We start from the raw sequence: 20,054 nt of genomic DNA on the forward strand, positions 1-20,054 counted from the left end.
TTGTTTTTTATCTTGGGCGTCTTCAAATGTCTCGACCAACAATAAGCGAATGCAAAGCGTAATGAAGCACTGGTTTTTGCCGGGGAGGGCAAACGGATGGGCCACCATGCTAAAATATTTCTGCTTAATAAAAAGACATGAACGACAGCTGTTTTCTTCTTTCCGGCAATAACCAAAAATGTAATTTCTCCATCAGAAAGTACAATTTGGAGTCTCCAGCACATTTCCCTCAAAGGAATGTACAATACAGCAGTAGTAACTAGTACGAGTAACCGATGTCATTTCATGAATAAAATAGGTCTAGCCGTGGAAATATAAGGCTCCATGTTAAAATAATTTTTCTTTTAGTTTCTGCGCACGAGACTATTCCATACAGCGTTAGAGTCATGGGGCATTTTTACACTTCGGCCGGAAGGCATTATTCCATAGATGGTTGAAGTTTATGTTCTTGTTAAAAAAAGTTAATTATGGAGTTTTACGTGCCAAAACCGCTTTCTGATTATGAGGCACGCGGTAGTGGAGGACTCCGGAAATTTCGACCACCTGGGGTTCTTTAAGGTGCACCTAAATCTAAGCACACGGGTGTTTTCGCCCCCATCGAAATGCGGCCGCCGTGGCCGGGATTCGATCCCGCGACCTCGTGCTCAGCATCCCAACACCATAGCCACTGAGCAACCACGGCGGGTTATGTTCTTGCTGGAAATTTTGACGCGCTTTAAGCTTGGATACCAAGTATATCAAGTGGCATGCAGACAGCTTGGCTTGGCGCACTATTTGCGTTGTATACTTTGTGCCGGGCGAAAACGTAAAGTCACTCTTCGCAGAAGCATTTCGCTCTATTTTACAGTGTAAGCTCTTACAGGAAAACGTAATCGCGCTTAAAATATATAATGTAACCGCGCAAGACTGAAACGATGCCCGACAGGACCCGCTCGCTCGCTCAGTTACAACATTTGAAGCACGTCGTGACGGGAGAGAAAAACTTTTAACGACAGATTTCTGGCAGCGATATGAGTCAAGCTTAGGAAATGTCTCATACTATAAGCCCGCATGAATTTTTCTTTTCAGTATTTGAAAGATGTAGCGTAGTATATTATGCGAAGAAAGACTTTACTTTTCTGTTTATTCATTGGTATTGCCGCGATTTCACTTTAGGTAATTTTGAGACCAGGTTGTGCAGAACTTTCTTCTTTTGTTCCTTCCGTTTGTTTAATATCTTTAGTACGGTGTTCTCAGTTTCGGCACTTTCCTGAAGTTGTTGAGCGCAGAGTGCAAAAAACTTGCTTCTCAAATAGCAGGAAGTAATTTTCCGTCGTGTAGTTTTAATCTTACAACTTGACGATGCTGCACTATGTTGCCTTGGCAACCCGGTTTCTTCTTTTGCGAACTTCTCCAGTTTGCCTGCGGCGTAAATAAATATCTGCAACACCAGATGGTTGGTTTATTTCTGCACCCTCGTGCTTTTTGGTGTACTGCATCTTTCTCTAATGTGTTTCGTGCATATCTCTTGCCTTACTTCCTCGACAGTGTGCTCAATACAAAATGTAATTCTCCTTTCAAAGGTATCCTGTTTTTTTGTGTGTGTGTACTCTTTATCACTCTTTGAAAGAGAAACGCGTACCAGCAAAAGCTTCTAAACTATGGAGCTGCTGCGTTTCTTTATGTAACGTAAAAATTGTGCTCGCACTGATAGTATCTCTGCCTGGCGGCTGCGTTCAGTGCATCAGTTGTGTAATCATAGGCTGAAGTTGCGCAATATTTTGTTTGAACTGACGGGCATATGTGGTACATTCAGTATCAGTGTTGCATCAGTTTTGCCTATGTGTAGATACAAAAATACTCTTATCTGCAGAAGTAAGTTAAATACAATAACAGTTTATTGATTTGACAAGCCTTACAGCCAGAGTCAGCATTTCCAGGCACGGAATGTTCGACCACATAATGCAGCCCCGACTTGTAGGTGGTAGAAAAAACTTTCTTTTCGCAGCCTGAGACTGCTGACATAGAGAGAACGCAAGTGAACGTAAAGTGTGGGCGTGAATGACTTCCCTAATGGGACTTGAGCTTTCTGTCAATGCACCTCTGTTCGGAGCTTCCAGTTTCTACTACTTCGCTCTTTCTTCACTCTACTACTTCGCCTGAGGGTAGCAACGCGCAATCTCATGTTGCATAACCGCACTACTCTGGTTTCTTTCACATATTCAGCTTTGTGACAAAATTCGCTCCTGCTGACAAACCAGGTCAGCAGGTTAATCTGACACAGGGACGATAAGGAGATTGACCTTCATTGTGTAATTGTCGTCCGGCAGCTTTTTATTGGAAGTTGCACGTATAATTTGTTGCTACCGCGCTGTGCCGCTTGACGTTCCACGTTTTCCACGGCACGCTTGGTGGCGTCCTCGTGCACAGACGGCCGCTGGCTTCCCCAGAATCACCGGCAACGCAGCTTTCCCAACGGCACCCTGGTGGTGACGCAAGTGCAGCGTAGCCAGGACACCGGCTGGTATGAATGCACCGCTCGCGACGCGCAAGGGAACACCGCCCGAGGGCAGCTGGCCGTGCGTGTCATGAGTAAGTCGCCAAACGTCGCGGGCAGTGAAATGTGGACAGTGAACTTCCTTTTCCTGCCCTACCGGTTATGATGTATGCACCACAGATCCTGTGATACTTAGGAGACTAAGACGAGTACAGTGGGCAGTTTGAGCGTTTACACGTGTGATCGAGCTTGATGAGCTAAAGTTTCTTTAACGATATCGCGTACGACCTCCCTTGGGCGCTCATGCTTACCAACGCGTCCTATAATTGTCTTTCTGGGGAGCTGATGTAGCTCTTTTCTTCTACTATGTGGTGAGTGAGCGCTCTGAGAAACCACAGCTTCGTGGACCTGCTTTAGCCAATTTGGTTGCGACGTACGGGAGCTTCTCGAATAAGTACATCACGGCCCTAGCGACACGGCAAGTGGTGACCATTAAGTAGGTGGGGGGAGGGTAGTCGTGACAGCTAACCACTCAACTCTCTCGTTTACGTATCTTCCGGCCAGCACAAGTAGTCGCATTAGTAATAATTAAGTTTCGTGGAGGCATCCTTGATGTCATGGTTTCATTTTTCAACGCTATAAAGCGCAGGTTTAGTTTAGTAGCTTTGTGCTTCAGACAAATCGGCCGTCATGCTTTCAATTGGTGATACGAAATTGACCAACCACCTTTATTTCGCAGCCACACTTGTCTGATGTCTGCTCCAAAAAAGCGTCCTTCTGTATAAGAGCGTCTTTGGGCAATTGTGGCTGTTTATCTGGCATAAATTGAAGCAAAACGCAGAATTTGCGTACTATTGGCGGCAAGATGCAGTGGTTAGGTTTCCGTCTTTCTAAAACGGCAAGGTGAATAAATGAGCCTGATACTGCGAAGGAAACTTCAACGTTTCTATTAATTCAAAAGAAGGCGATGTCCGCCTGGTAAATAGCGACAGTGTAGTCAAAGAAAACCAACATGCTCAATGCACCTAAGACAACGTTCAACAGCACCACAGCCGGGAGCGAACTGTCTGCAGTTTCGTTCAGTACTGTGCATGTACCTTTAGATATATTGCCAATATAACGTGAGTATAATCACCAGTAATTTTTCCATGTAACGTTAGGGCCAAAATGTAAGCGCAGAGAATTTCCTCACGATGCTGGGAAGATTACGGAGCTTTATTCAATGGTACTTCATTTACTCTACGGTATTTCGTGCGCGACATTTCGTTTGAGTTCGTCGTTCATTATTAATTCAAGAAATAAGCAGAGGTTTGATCCTTTTAGTAGGGCATGCGTTACATCAAAGTAATTTTCTGGGGGCATAGGTGCTTAACTGAAGCTGCTTCGCTGCAGCATCGGGGTAAACACGTGCATGAGCGCATTTCCTCAATGAAACGCCGCCTTCGTAAAAGTCATAGGAGAGATATATAAATAATGCATTAGCCTTCTATAATTATTTCGGGACGTTTCTGTCTGAAAACCGTAAAACAGAAACGGCATGTACGAAGTCCTTAATAAAGTGAGCTGGACGCAGCGTTCGTCAATGTTCATTGCTTCTTTTTGGTGGAGTGAAAGGTGAATTTGCCATAATGTTTGCCAGCTTCAAATGCACGCTTTCGTAAGCGTTATTCTGAAGAGAGGTCTTCGTTAACAAATTCAGATGACCCTAAAGCAGAAGCACTCAAAAGCGACATGAAAGAACCTTTACAGCTGGTCAACACAGGAATTTTCATGAATATTGCCCATGCTTCTAAATATATGTGATTCTTTTTCGTATACATTCGTTACGCTGACTTTCAAAACGTTAGACAGCAAACGAAGACACCATTATGATAATTCTTTGGCTTTTTACCTGCTAATTGTTAGCAGCAACAACATGAAGTTAGGGAAATGGTGGTGCAGCCATTTATAGGTCACCTCACATTACACCCACTTATTGCTGACACTCGCTCGCTCGCTTGCTCGCTTGCTCGCTTGCTCACTCACTCACTCACTCACTCACTCACTCACTCACTCACTCACTCACTCACTCACTCACTCACTCACTCACTCACTCACTCACTCACTCACTCACTCACTCACTCACTCACTCACTCACTCACTCACTCTCGTTCTCGTATCCCGGCTTTCCATGCCTGGTGTCTTAACACGACGCTCTCAGCACTATATATAATAATAATATTATTTGGGGTTTTACGTGTCAAAACCACTTTCTGATTATGAGGCACGCCGTAGTGGAGGACTCCGGAAATTTTGACCACCTGGGGTTCATTAACGTGCACCTAAATCTAAGCACACGGGTGTTTTCGCATTTCGCCCCCATCGAAATGCGGCCGCCGTGGCCGGGATTCGATCCCTCGTGCTCAGTAGCCCAACACCATAGCCACTGAGTGAGCACTATATATGCCTCAGTACTTGGACTAAGTAGGTGTTCTTGACAAATACTGATTTTATGCCTACGGCTGCTTACTATTGGTCCTCGGATAACAGTTTACGACGTAGTGCCGACATTTATATACCCCTTGTCTAAACCGGAGTGCGACTACGCGTTGATGATGACGATGTTTTACTGGCATATCCTTGGAAACGGGGCGGCGACCAATAGTCACCTAGCCTGCGGGAGCTAATCAAATAATTCGCAGGTATTTATCAGTCGAAAATTTTGCCTATGCCTCCTTTAACTTTTCTCTCTTCATTGAGACCTCTATATCAACCTTGTGTAGTTACCTATGCCTGTAACTGCAACGCTGCGCACAGCGCCACCTGTGGTGAGCCCGTTCAACTTTCCGGACGACCTGACTGAAGGAAAGCGAGCGGGCGCAGCCTGCATTGTGTCCGACGGGGACCCGCCCATCTCCATCGGATGGCTCAAGGACGGACGGCCCCTGGACGAGAAGGCGTTAGGCGCCACCGCGTCGCGAACGAACGATTACACATCCTTCTTGTCAATCATCGCTGTCCGCCAGGAGCTCCATCGGGGCATGTACACCTGCGTCGCTTCTAATCCGGCAGCTTCGGCCAACTACACGGCTCCTATGCTGGTTCGCGGTGAGTGCATGCTATATGCTTTAGGCTTGAACTTAAATTCATTACTAAACCGTAAGAACTTAATTCATTGACAATTGACTGTTGTCTACGCATGCATTTTGGTTTCCGTCTTGTGCTCTTGTTCTTCCTTCTTAGGTCATGCGTATATCGATAGTTTTATGTTTAACGAATAGCTGTTTCTTTCTTGCAGTCTTTCTTGGCCAAAATTTTGAGATAGTTGACGCTTTCAGTGGCCAAGATTCTTCTTCCTTGCAGCTAGTAAAATATATTAAAGCGCAAGAAAAATGCGTATTTATAACTGTTACTTGCTGTTGGCAAACGACAATACCATATTACGCTCATGGATTGGCATGAATATGCTATGAATAGGGCGTTTACAAATTATTAAAGGGACCCTGAAACGCTTTTGACGATTTTCTACAAACGTACTGAGTCGTTAGAGTAGGTCCTTCTGATCATTAATTGACACATCTAAGTGCTCTGCGTAAAGCGTGTAATTTATTATAAGGTTTTAAAAATGCACATCGCTGCCGATCGCAGCTCACTGCTCGGCGGAATTTTAAGCCGCCCCTACCCATATGACCGAAATCACCCATACGACGTCAGTGGGGCGAGCTATCCGATTGGCTGACAAGGGCGCGTGATCGATAATTTTTCCAACTTTATGGTAAACAAATGATCTTCGTAATAGTTGGAATGTTAGTTAATTTGTTTTTATGAAAAGAAAGTAACATAAAGAGAATGCACAAGAACAATTTTTCAGTACATTAAGCACTTCCGGCACACAGCAAGTGTCGTCTGCTTGTGTTACAACGTACTCCATTTTGACGAGAGCTCCGCGGTCACAGTTGGTCTGTCTTTTCGCGAGCACTATGATTCGACTTTGTTGCCTTGTGGACTGCAAACGTAGCGACTGGCAATATGTCAAGCTGCGACATCGTGTCCCTCTGCAAGGCAGCGTACGAGCGAACTGGCTGCTGCGCATCGGACTACCGCTATCCGATCGGCGCCAGGATTTGCGCGTTTGTGGCCGTCACTTTACACCGGAAGATTACTAACGCAACAGCGTTTCGCGAGTCCCGTATTAGGGCAAACGTAAGCGCAAGGGGACAGGGTCTGGCCGCTTGACTGTGCCGTAACGGGATGAGCCGAGATGAGCAGAAGGGCAAATGTGAATGGTCTGCACGGTGCAGCCACCTGGTGGCATAGAGCGCAACCATACACAGTAGCAGCAACGAAGCGTATTCTTCTTTGCTGCTGGTGCGTATTTTTCGCAGGAGTGTAATCATCGACACGTTGTTTTTATAAATGTTTAAAATGTTTTACACTTGGTTAGAGTAATATTAGCGCTTTGTTTGGCTGGTTAAGCGCTGCGCCAACAAGTGTCTGGAACGTGTAGACCGATCAGGCCGCTCACGTACGTCTACGCCAAAGTTCCTTCATCAGCTTGAGTTTATGCCTCCAGTGATTTGCCGAAATGACCAGCTTGCCTGTGGTTAACGGAATACCAGACACGTTCGGCGCTACGACAGAATGCTCGCAACGCACGCTGCTTCGATAGCTCTCGCTTGGGGTCGACAGCCAAGTGGCTAGCGGAGAGGTCTCGCGCCGGCGGGGGCGGGCTCCAAAACAAACGGAAGTGGACGATGTGACGTCGCATCGTGACGCAGGACCAGTGAAGGCGGAGCGTAGCCCCGCTCGCTCGGCGAACGAGTTGAGGAGGAAAAGCGTGGATGGGGAGGAGGGTAACTTCTAATCGCTTGTAGCTCCATTAATACGTAACGCTTCACTCAAATTGTGGTGCGAATGTTCTACTTAAGCTGTACCCTACGCGTCTACAAAATTTGTCCGAACCGTTTCAGGGGCCCTTTAAGCATCGTAAACACATTATGGTGGACCTCTAGGTCTGCCGGCTACCCACGTTGTCTTCAAAGGCAAAAGTCTCCGCGCACTCAAATGACATAGAAACAATTTAATGTACCAGCATTCAGCTACTGCATACCTTATAAAAATAATGTTTTTCTTTTTCGGCTTTCGCCCACAAAATGCAGCTTCGGCAACCTTAATTTTTTAATATTTATTGAAATCACCCTACAGGCTCATAAAAGAGCATTGCGTAAGTGGGTGGTATAACGTACATACGAAAAAATATATATATAAGAACAATAAAAGAACAATAAAAATATCAAGGAATTATGACATCAAACGCATTTCCATTCGGTTGAGCTGACGATTCTTTTCATGCGAAACGCAGAATATGAAAGGCAGACCTTTCTTTAAAAAAAGCAATAAAGATTTGAGTGTGAAAGCGTGTAAGTTGTTGTAATATCCTCTCTCCTGGACGTGTTTAACATGTGAAGAATCGATATTTTAAAAGGTGCCGCAAAATATTTGTTATTTTATCTTTTGTGTGTGTTCAGGATGGCACTTACCGTTTTCTTCGCTATTTCTTGTTTAGAACATTTCTTGTATATTTCATATGTATCACTCTCAAATAAATTTTTCATCTGTGCTCTGCAGTTGGCCCGCGGTGGCAGCACGAACCGGAAGACAGAGCCGCGATACTGGGTCATCCTCTAATGTTTGACTGCCAAGCGCATGGCTTCCCGATCCCAGTTATCCGATGGAAGAAAGAACGTTGTGAGTATTACTGCTAGTCAGTCACTATGTATATCAAGACGTATTTTACAGCAGTGAAAAGGAAATTCAGCTATCCTCGAAATGAAGGCTGGTTTGTGGGGGCGCAATGAAACGATTGTACTGAATGACATACGCGCGAGCAGAAATCGTGTGCACGGTGAACTTAATTTTTATGTGAAAGGAAATCCATTTTAGAAGCAGGGATTATGCAGCTTAGCGTACATTTTTCTATTCCTGAGATGCTGTCTTTGGGATCTTCATCTCTTGTACGCTGTCGTAGGGACGCATGCTCCGCCTTCGAAGGATTATTTATGATGTTATTATTCATTTATTCCCCGAATTTTCATTGTTCTGAGTAATAACCAAACATTCCTTCGCATGCCATCCGACTCCTGGCGAATCCCCTTCTCGGTGTGCCCGACCATCAGTAACGAAATGCCAGACGAAACTAAACCGAGGCTTGCCTTGCTTTGTTGCCAGCTGACACTGGGCCGTTGAAGTAGCCAAGCGCGTGAAGACGATTCTTAAACGAATGCCTTCGTTTACACTGCCTCAGTGAATGGCAAAGAAATATGCCACTGTTTTAGCTACTTAGGCACTTTCAACAAGAGTTGGCATAGTCACATGCAAAGATAGCAAAAGAAAAAAAATGGGAATGACATATATCATAGTCTGACTCACAGGGGTGGGATGTATAGATATAGAAATATAATCGTCTAGGGTTGACAGGCATTTCACAAACAGTTGACACCCAATCACTTCAAACAAGGGAGTCATGCAAACTCTCACATAGCATGTCGTTATCCTTCATTAATTTACTAAATTAACGCTGTGGAGAAGCAGGCGACATATTGTACGTGTTTCCAACATTTAGAGTTCGCAATCATTAAATAAATTAATTAATAACATTTTTACCGCTACGCACGACATTCGTCAATTTGATCAATTGTTCCTTACGTGCTTTTAACGTCTAGTTTATTGCACCTCAACAAGCAATGTCCTTTATTGCTTATTTTGAAAGCTCAGCTTCCTATTAACGGAGATTTGAATTTGGGCATTGCGCCCCGCGCATGGAAAAACAACCATTTTTGCAGGAGATATCCTAAAACATGGTTTATAGGAGCTGTCACTGTTACGAAAACAAATATGCAGAGCACAGGAATGAGCGCCTTCAGATTTCCTCAGCCACTCCCTTAACTTGATGAGACGCTGTGATTTCAGCGAAGTGTGTGCGGCAATATCGTACTACATCAAGCGCACCCTTCTCCGCTCGAGTGAACTGTGCGTATCTAACAAAGTTGTACAATTATTAGTTTGGAAGCTTAGTTAACTTGTCAATTAAACCAGGTATCCGTAGGGTTATGCGTTACTTATAAGGACTGCACAGCAAGAATAATTGGCATAAACTTATTGACAGCTTACGTAATTCTCTGTTTACATTTACTTACTGGGAACACAAGTGTATAGGGAACAGTCTTTTTTAAGATACTGTAAGTGTCCTATGCAGGTGTAAGTATTCGTATTATTATTGTCCTCGTCCTGCTTGACAGCGTTAAAATCAGAATATCTTCAAACCACAAGCTTACCTTCTAAAATTTAAGAGTTGCTGCTAATCACCTAATCATACGAACATCTAAGCAGAGAAATCCGCCATAATCATGCACGCCAGAATAAGAAAAAGAATAAGAGAACAGCTTTCGTCAGATAATTGTTCAGCGTTGCGCGGGATTGTGGGAGCCGTGGTCACTTGATTCTCCAAGAGACATCACGGAGACGGCAGCGCACGCCACTCCCATAGTGGACCTCGACTTTAATACTACAATTATATAAAATGAATGATTCTTCACATAAGAAACTAAACCTGTTTAGATCAGCCTAGAAGAAAGTTAAAAAGGTTTACTGACTCTGACGCTCTGCCCCTGTTTAAACTGCTGCAACGTTTCTTCGCCTGGCATTTGCGGCGACCTTTTCTTTTTTTCAGCCCTTAGCTATGACTTTTCGCTATGGTTACATTGTTGCCACAGAAACTTTACACCCATGACCAAACTAGGTGATGAAAGAGTTTCCACTGTCAAAGGTGGCGCCATGGTCCTGGCCCGTATTAACAAGAATCTCTTACGCTAGAAATGTTCGTAAAAACAAACTGCAAATAGTCTTGATGCGGAGATATTATTAACAAAGGCATTCAGCAAGTGGCAAAGGTGAGTTTTTTGTTACAGGCTTTGTGAATTCGGCCCCTACTTCAGCTGGTTCTTTGTTACTTCTTTCCTCAATTCGGAAGAAGCTTTGCGAGGTTGCTGAAGTTGGAATCAACAGTGGTATTTATTACGGGAAGAAGTAGAATATATCCCGTCATCATCATCATCATCATCATCATCATCATATTTGTTGTATCCCACTTCGGTATGCCCCACAGATCTGCCTGCGTCAGCGCACTTCTGCATCTGACTCTTCTTATCGCTATCCATTTTCCTGTATGTGTGCCTGCTCGTGCGAATGTGGATAACATTGTTACTAATAAATTAAATTCTGGGGTTCTAAATGCCAAAACTATTATTATTATACAGCTCACACTCTTCTTATTTAGTTTATTACTGTACCTAACAAGCTAAGACACGCAGAAATCCCCTTCAAGCGCTACCTTGGCATGCGTAATAGTCCACGCCAAAACAATGCTTCGAAATCAGAAACAATGAAAAAATAATTGATATTTGAAATCTGTCGTACACAGCTTGAAACTTCTGATTCGGCCTGTGCTGCAAGATTTAATAATATTTTAACAGTGGTCTGGTAAAGATAGACCCACTGGGTGTTCACTGTTGGAGCCAGTATGCCATCAAGCATACTGGCACCATATTTTTCAAGGAGCAATATACGTGCTTTCCAAATGTGCTAGACGTCAAATAGGTATGTTCTCATATATGACGTTCCTATAGTGAATTCTAGCGTTAAACACACATAAATATAAAAAAAAACTTTTTTCAATAGTTCTGAATCCATTCTGTGGTTGAACGCTTTTTTTATTACTATTTCGAAGTCACAAGAAATGTGCTGACACTAAATTTTCAATGCAGAAAGAACTATTTCACACCCAATGGAAAGTCTTTTTTAATGAGTATCTGTATGTACTACAAGGCATCTGTGCTCATTGTTGGATAAACCTCTCTTTCGTTCTATGCGGAAGAATGACAGCACTTATCCTTTTGACTTTTGATCTTACCTTGCTTCTGTTGTTCTTGGCTCTAGTGTCTGAGGACGGCAGCCGCCAGTTTGCAACCATAACCAGCAGCTCCCACTCCCGCGTGCTGGAGAATGGCTCGCTCGTCATCAATGAAGTTGAGCGCTCGGACGCCGGTCGCTACCTGTGCCAGATTCAGAATGGTGTTGGTTCTGGCATCTCAACCGTGGTCAAGCTCGACGTGCACGGTACGTTCCAACGCGTAGCCAAATTTTAGTCCTCATCTTCTTTAGTGTGTCAACCAATTGTTTCATAGTTACTGAGGTTTCCGTCTATTTTCGACACTAGCAATTTTTTTGGTTATGGTGCATTACCCAGACGCGCAGAAATATAGAAAAAGTGCTCTGTTTACTGAGAGTTCGTTAGACCTGCAGCGCCGGCTGTTACTTGTAGGTTCCCTAATTTTTGCAACTCATATTGTTTCTGTTTCACCAACTGCCGATTAGGCATTGCTGATATACTTTCGACAAGAGATACTAATTCTTAGAATACCTATGACACCAATATACGCCAATCAAAGCTATGAGATGAACCAGTGAGACTTTGGCATTGCTGTCGGGTGTTATCAAGTGTTATCAGGTAGGAGCACCGGCTTCGGCCTGTGGCTTACAGAGTGCGAGAGCGTGAATGTTCATTAACCTTTCTATTGAGGAGTATCCTACGCAAATGTTTCTCCTCAAGGCGTATAGAAAGTTTATTGGAAGCACTGCTTCGTAGATTGTCCAGTCGATGTAGCACGAGAGCTAAGCGTTTACCGCCTCGGTATCCCAAGTCAACATTTTCGAAAGGACGAAAGTGATGTCTCCAGTGAAGGAGGTCAGCAATGTTTTGTGTTTCTTCACCATGTGGGGAAGGTAAAGCTCAAGTTGAAAATGTAGCCAGAGAACACTATGTTGAGAAAAAAGGTGGCATGATGACGGCAGCGTAATGGAAACGACCGACAAGCGGACGGGCAATCTCGTGCATGCACTTGGCTGCTGTCGCAGCGCCCCTCCTCCCCCATAAGAAAGAGAGAGAGTGCAATGCGAGCGTATACGACATCAAGCATTGCACAAGAATCTGGCTTCATAGCTTGTAGTGGTTCTAGAAAGTGGGTCAACGCGTAGCAACAGCAGCTACAACACCAGCACTGAACTTCATCGGCATTATGGGAAAGTTCACGGCGCCGAACTGTACTGTCAACATGTCCATTTATTACATATATTTTTCATTCCTGTCTTTATTTTCAACGTATCTTTTGTTTCTTTCTTTCTCGTTCTCCTCATAAGTTAACATCTTCAACATCGTAGCCCAATGTTAGGAGACGTCTTCCAATTATGCCAGCACCCTGTTTTCCATTCCCGCGTGGGTTCCATTTGTTTGATGCGGAGAGTAAAATGTTTTAGTTCCTTGCAGAACGACAGACATGGAAGGCTGTAAAGGAAATGGCCCATCTTAGACGAAACGACCGAAGACGCTTCGGTTGTGGGAACGTCCTTCTAGTTTAAAGCCGTATACGTTGACATTAAATGGGGGCTCAAGGAATGCGCTGTGCCGACTGCAAGTAGGTCCCATGACGCGCAGCGACGGCTGTTGTGGTATTGACGGCTGGCCGCCCTCTCAGAAACAAAACCCATCGGATTCCCAGTCGTTCTGGCAAGTTTATATCGCTCACTTAAACTGATTACAATGGCGCCCTTCCTTGTGCGTTTTTTTGAATTTTGTTGGTGGATCTACTTGCCGCGTTTAGGAAATAGAGCGAGGTTGTACGTTCGCTGGCTCCTCTCTTTCTGGTTGCTGAAGTATATTGTTCGAACTGTCCATTGCCACGTTAGTGCCTCATAAGCAGCAGTTTTTACGACTGTCTCTAAGTCTGCCAATGTTGACGAGCGTCTGTCACTGTGTGTCGTCGCTTCCTTCAAAGCACGGCGACTGCGAGGCAACCCTTGCACGCGTATACAGGAAATGGCAAACGCGGAAGAAGACACACTGCGGAACCGTTTCCACGCGTTTACGACCCTGCGGCATCTCTTCCAAAAATGTTACGGGATAAAAATTGCACGAAGTCGCGACTTTCTCGCCATATGCTTTCAGGATTGCTAAGTGTTGCCACGTACATGCGTCGCGCTTGCTTTTATTTTTGTTCGCTCCATGTTTCCGTGATTTATATCAATTACATCGACAGTTAATTAGTTTTTTAAGGCTCAACTGCGACAACAGTGCTCTTGTGCATCTTTCATGGTGAGTCCTACCACCCCGGTCTTGATACTAGTAGCGGAAATAGTAGATGTTTCCGTACTCGTTAAATAAAACGTGGAGTGGGTTTTTATTCAAGTTTCGTATGAGCTCACTGGGCCTAGTGAGGCTGCATGAGTCAAAATAGAAGCTTCAATAAGGATATGAATGCGTGAACAGAACTCAGAAAATAGTATTGCAGCGCATACAATCAATTAAAATTATGATTGGTGGCTACAACTAGACATAAAATGTAACACATATAGGAAGAAAATATGCGAAAATGCCGTTAGTTCTGACACAACCTTTGTAGTAGTGGGTACAATGCCGCGCGGTCGCATTTCAGAAAACGAAGTTGGACTTGCACTCCAGCAAATGAGCGTTGAGCTCTGTACGCTAAACGAGCCTCTCTACTGCAACTTAAACCATTCTAAGATGGTCCCAGCAGGCAGGTTTCGATGGCTGTTGAACGCTAACATAATTTTTAGCCCCAGCAAACTTCATTTTTATACCATGCAGAACATGAATTCTAATGAACTCTCTTGAACGAAGTGTATTTCTCGTCTCTGTCTTTCATCCTGTGGGCAGTTAGACTCACGACTCTGAAACACGCGCTCCTGTCGTAGGTCACATAGACACCTCGTCTAGATGACTTCGCGTGTCTGTTCATTTAAAAAAATGAAATTATTTTAGCGTAATAAAACGAGGCACAATGTCATATTGTAAAGCACTGGATCTAACAAGCCGAGGAAGGGTGAAGCGCATGGCGATGTAAACGAGAATCCGTTCTGCAGTGCCATGTAAATAAAGGCGACCGCCTGGCTGCGAGAACCGCAAAGAGCAATCATCATCATTAGTTTAAAGGTTGCGATGTTGCGATATGCTTCGCGAAAACCTGTAAGATGGCTTTTTATTGCACGAGATAGAAAACGAAAGAAAGCTCCTTAGGTATTACCGCACGGTGACTTGTAAGTTCCCATAATGAAGAAATTTTCACATGAGGAAGAAAAGTTTGACATCGAACTTCCGTGAATGGTAAAATGTGATCTTGCTTAGAAATCATTCTCCCCCTGATGTAGATATTCCTACACTGGTGTATTCTTGACAACGTGGGTAATGACGGAGTAAATGGGAATTCTCGGCACCTGTAACTGTACTGTACGTGTGGGTTTTTCTTTGTTTTTATTTTACTCACATGGGAAAAGAATATGGACGAAAAATAAGCTACATTATCGTCTCTGCTTTGTGTGTCGTAGCACGAAACGTCGTTTGCCATTTCCGCTCTGATACGCACCCGCTCTATGATGGTGGTGAGAATAGCCGCTGTTCTTCCTCGAATATTACGTAGAATATCCCCCTGTCGTCACGTAATCTGCCAGAGATATCTGCATAACGGCGCGCTTATATAGCTTAATGTAAAAAAATGCCACTGAATATGTTCCGCAAGGTGGAATAATGTGAAAGTCCATAAGGCATCACAAAGGTAAAAATGGCGCCTTATAGGTTCCTTTGCAAAAGGTGTCGATTTGCGTGAACTGTTCTTATGAAGTATGTTTTTAGCAGGAGGGAACCTTCAGGCAGAATGAGCGAGGCACAGCTCAAGCTGTTGCAGATGCTACTGGTAAAAAGAGGGAAAGAAAGAACAGAGGGGAAAAGACAAAGGCAATGGGGTTAACCAGAGAGAAAATCCGGTTTGCTTTGTGCACTAAGGAACGGCGGAGTGGGAGGCACATTGATAGGAAAATAAAAAAAGGAGAGTAAGAGATCACATAGGTAATGGTCAAAGCGAACAAAATTCTAACGCAACTCGCTAGAACGTGAATAGGACCACTGGTGTATGCTAAAATCTGGAAAGTGGTGGGCTGTTGGCCAAACAACAGCTAAATAGCATCAGCATGTGTTCAATAGGAAGTTATAAAGCATGAACCGCTCTTCAGAGAAAAAAACACACACCATCGAGTAAGTGAGGATTATCAAGGCCGCAGAATTTCCCTAGAGCGTACGCCAGCATTGAGTGGATTATGATTTTTAATGTTTTTATATTTTATTTTTTTCATTTCATTTACCATAAATGCCCTAGAGGCATATGATAATGATGTGAAAGGGGGGGGGGCAATGCGTAAAGAAAAGCGCGACGTGTATAATGAAGCAAGGTCATTAAATAATGCAGAGAGTATGAGATGAAATCAAAATCATGCGCCTAAATACACATGAGTAAATGCCGCATCGTAACTATATATGTGAAAAAGTATGAGGTTGGTTTGCATGCGTGCAAAACGTCAAACCCTACGCATACCTTTTAAGTTGTAGTTAGTCTGATTAAAATAGCCCCAAAATTTTCCATATTCGTGCATGAAAGTGTCAAGGTCAGTAACTGAAGCAAACATTTTCGAAAGAATTTCCATTCTTACGGCTTAAGTAAAGATAAACGCATCAGATCCATGCGCACGAATGGGGCCTCATCCTTAAGTCGTGATCAATGCATTGCGTGGCAGTATGATTCCCGTTTGTATAATTCATGCGATTGTGCAGTTTTGTATGAAGTTCGAAGTGTATTTGCTCTCACGACAATACATCAAAACGTGGCTTGAAAATGCTCGAGTTAGTTGAATTGTAGAAAGAGTTGAGAAAAAAAGATATTAAGCTGGAAGCTTTTAAAGCGATAGCTTTCTTTAGCTACTTCGACCACTTTTGATGGTTGGACGATTTCGCTCAATAAACAGTGACAGCCATTCCCAATGACCCAAGTTGTCTGTATTAGCTTGGTCTCTTACGTGTGCAGGCTGTTGTTTTTCTAAGCAGACAACATGGGTCACTGGGTAATTGCTCGACTAGGTAATTACTGTTCGATACAGTATGGCTATATATAGAGACCATTCAATCGTCCACAGTGGATGTGTCAGGGTGGCACGAGGGGCCTGTAGTCATAATTATACAAAGTGACAGTGCCCTCGCCCCTCTCCCATCCGCAGCAGGCACCTCCTCACCTAGCGCGGTCACTCCAACGAGAGCCATTGCAACGATGTTGCAGCCAGGATACTAGGGATAGTGCTGGTTGCTACGCAGTTTTAAAGGAGTGCAGTGATTACAACAAGGTATACTGTGTCGTGGTATATAATTCGACATTGTGGTTCGCAGCGAGATGGCCACTTTCCGTGTATGCTGATGTAGCCTTCAGGTTTCGTGATTGCATGGACGGCACGCGCACGTTGAGCAGGTTGCGCAAGAAAGCAATCGCCGACCTTGACAATATTCTTCGACGGTTTCTCCAGCAATTCTTCAGGACGGCAGGGCCGGTTGCACGGCAAGTTCAGGAATTTCACCATCGCTTGATCCCACCGCCAAACGTTGCTACGTTGTATCGTGCCCTACTTACAGTTGTGTGCACAATAACTTCTTTGCCGTAGCAGCATATATATATATATATATATATATATATATATATATATATATATATATATATATATATATATATATATATATATATATATATATATATATATATATATCCAGCAACCTTTTACTATCGAGCTTCTCCGGGAAATAAATTGATTTAGTACGCTTCGACGTAAATCATTATTTGTTTTGTATATACCAGTGAACTGAAAAGATCGCCATCCACTCCACACGTATAAGTTTGCTGCCTTGCGCAATAATCTGTCCGCGCCGCCACTGCAGGGCCCTCAATATCAAATCAACGTCTGCAGCGTTGCCTCATCGCTGACTGCAACGGCCTGCAGCTGGCGTCCGACTGGGCATCGAGGTGATTATCTACAACAGAAATACATCAACCGGCTTTTGGGATAAAGCGTCCACGCTGACGGATACGTCGTGTCCTACACTTCGCTTGGTTAGATTCCGCTCATTGATCCACCGGGTGCGCCTGCCGGCTTGTACAGCACATGGTTGCCTTGCAACAGCGTCGCCGCATGGCTCGATGCACCGAAACACGCAGACCGGCGGAGCGAAAGCAGCACGCTTTGCCGACGCCGCCCCCTGATGGCCCGAAGCTAACGGCGAGAAGCGACTGATATGGCGATCTTATAGAGCAGCCGAACGAACGCAAGAAGAAAATAGCTCGAGGCAGACCAACAGTACCGCCTCGCTCGCACGATTTAGTGCTCTGCGTTTCGAGTAGCAACCCCTAATTACGACTCTCTTTTCGAAACACTTGCCAGAGGTGGAACAGCGTCGGCAAGATGGATGACTGAACCCGCCGCGTGGCCTCCGTTAAGCGATCGTTATAGAAACATCTTGATGTTGAACTGCACGCAACAGCGTGCAGTCCATGCTTCCTTGTTTTGTTCCGCAGTGCAAAGCAAAAAAAAATTGTTTTCTTGCCCTAACGGTAACGGCAGCAAGATTCTAGTTGGTTGTACTGGTGAAACCTCTGCTGCTCTTTCTCTTTTTGGGTGTATCGACGGATGACTAATCCAACCTCGGTCAGATAAGCAAAGAATGATTCATGGCGCGTGAATATTCAATGACTCCATTAAAGTTGAATCATGGAAAACAATAAGCTCTAGCTAGAACGAGCTGCGCAATCATAAGCCCATTAGTTAACACCATATATCTTGATTCGGGGCAGTACCTAGTTTGCTAAGGGGTTTGCAGGACAAGAATACTATATATATACATATATATATACTTTTCATTCAGTTTAATTTCTATTTATTCGTCATTTATTTAATGACATTGCAAATCAGAACAAGAACAGCTCCAGCTTGTCATTGTTGGATCTTTCGTTTTGCTTTCACCGTGTAAGTAAATATTCAAAGGGAGTAGTTCTTCAGAGAATAAAGAGAAATGAATACTATTGTCATTTCCTTCTGTTCTTCTTTTTTTGCACTTGCTCACAGTTATGTACTGTATATAGTATATAGGATGCGTATGAAGCTATATGCATGTTTCCACACGATTTATTATAGAATCTTCTTGCCCTTCTCTGGTTTTGATATTTATTACTTCACATTGTCGTATAATTTTTCATTTATTGTAATTTTATTTTTCGTACACCCATAGACTTTGTACAAAAAACTGTTTGCCCGCAACCCCGGAAGATACCAGCTGGGCAAGGAATGCAATGGCAGATCGAGGAACTCAGAGGTAAGTGGAGGTCACAGTGTGGGTGCCATATAACGAAGCGGGGCTGTATTGAACGTCTTCGTAGCCTCACAAAAGTTGCAGTAACCTCAAACAAAGAACAGCAGGAACACTCTTTTGGAAGCTGCAAACCCTAGCATGCTCTGCGGTAACGTGTGACCCCTTTGCCCTGCATTGTACTGGCTGCGTTTCTCCATCTTACATTTCTCACACCTCTCCCTAGTGGACGCTACTGAATGTACGCGGGTTTGTATTCATAGGCTACTTACGTTTCTTTCTTTCTTTCTTTCTTTCTTTCTTTCTTTCTTTCTTTCTTTCTTTCTTTCTTTCTTTCTTTCTTTCTTTCTTTCTTTCTTTCTTTCTTTCTTTCTTTCTTTCTTTCTTTCTTTCTTTCTTTCTTTCTTTCTTTCTTTCTTTCTTTCTTTCTTTTTTGCTTTAACATGCTTCAGCATTACAGAGGAAATGTATAAACTGAGCGCTGGGTGCTTGTAATCTCACTCTTCATGAAAGCGGGAACCCGGCCGAAACGTTTCAGTTAAACGGTTGTTTTTGCTTTTCTACGTGCGCCTGCTCTTCTTTCAATTTATACCCGCCATGTGGCATAGTGGGTTTGGTGTTCAGCTCCTAAACTCGAGGTAGCGGGACCGAATCCGTGTCGCGGCGGTCGCATTTAGATTAAGACGACATGAAGAAAAAAAAAACACCCATGTGCCGTTCATGGGGTGCACGTTAAAAACCTCAAGTGGTCAAAATTAACCCGGTGTGAATGCGCGGCTACTGAATGTACGGTTACTTTGAGAATCACTGGCTACCTGCCATGCTGCAGTTCATTTTTAGTCTGCAGCTCTATCTGCCATTTATCTTTAATCCTAAATACAACAAATGTTCTTTTTTTTTTCATGAGGCCATTCAATTCGGAAGAAAAAGAAAACATTCGCATTGATCATTCTTGTGGCTACTTAATTAGTTTTTTCCCAATATGAACATTTAAAAACAGTAAGCACACAAAGCACGAAAACTCTTTGTTTTGAATTAATTCACGTTATTTTGCTCTATCGCATATTCTGTAAAGTGTTAGATCCATCTTCTTTCTCGCGATAGCCGTGCGGTGTACTTGCCCAAGAAGCCCCATCATCATTTTTCTGTATCTCGGTAGCTTCCTACAAACAGCTAATCAAATCAACCTCCTGCTACCCCCCACTTTCCCGACATCCCGACCTCCAAGTAGTACGTGCAGTGTCCACGTGCTGCTTGCTCAGCTGCATGCGTTGCCGGTTTGTTTAGAGAGGATCACGT

The 20,054-nt window shown here is 43.8% G+C and overlaps 1 protein-coding gene across 1 annotated transcript in view; it reads left to right on the forward strand.

Moving 5' to 3' along the window:
• The window catches only part of LOC142579299 (cell adhesion molecule Dscam1-like), a 118,369-nt gene that overhangs the window by 23,396 nt on the left and 74,919 nt on the right, over positions 1-20,054 (forward strand). Inside the window, exons 7-11 of the mRNA XM_075689346.1 lie at positions 2,410-2,571; positions 5,273-5,563; positions 8,084-8,203; positions 11,450-11,629; positions 18,678-18,761. Of these exons, the coding sequence (XP_075545461.1) occupies positions 2,410-2,571; positions 5,273-5,563; positions 8,084-8,203; positions 11,450-11,629; positions 18,678-18,761 (837 nt within the window). The remainder of the gene's footprint in view (positions 1-2,409; positions 2,572-5,272; positions 5,564-8,083; positions 8,204-11,449; positions 11,630-18,677; positions 18,762-20,054) is intronic.

Source organism: Dermacentor variabilis, chromosome 4 (genome assembly GCF_050947875.1).
Source record: "Dermacentor variabilis isolate Ectoservices chromosome 4, ASM5094787v1, whole genome shotgun sequence".
Lineage (NCBI taxonomy): Eukaryota > Metazoa > Arthropoda > Arachnida > Ixodida > Ixodidae > Dermacentor > Dermacentor variabilis.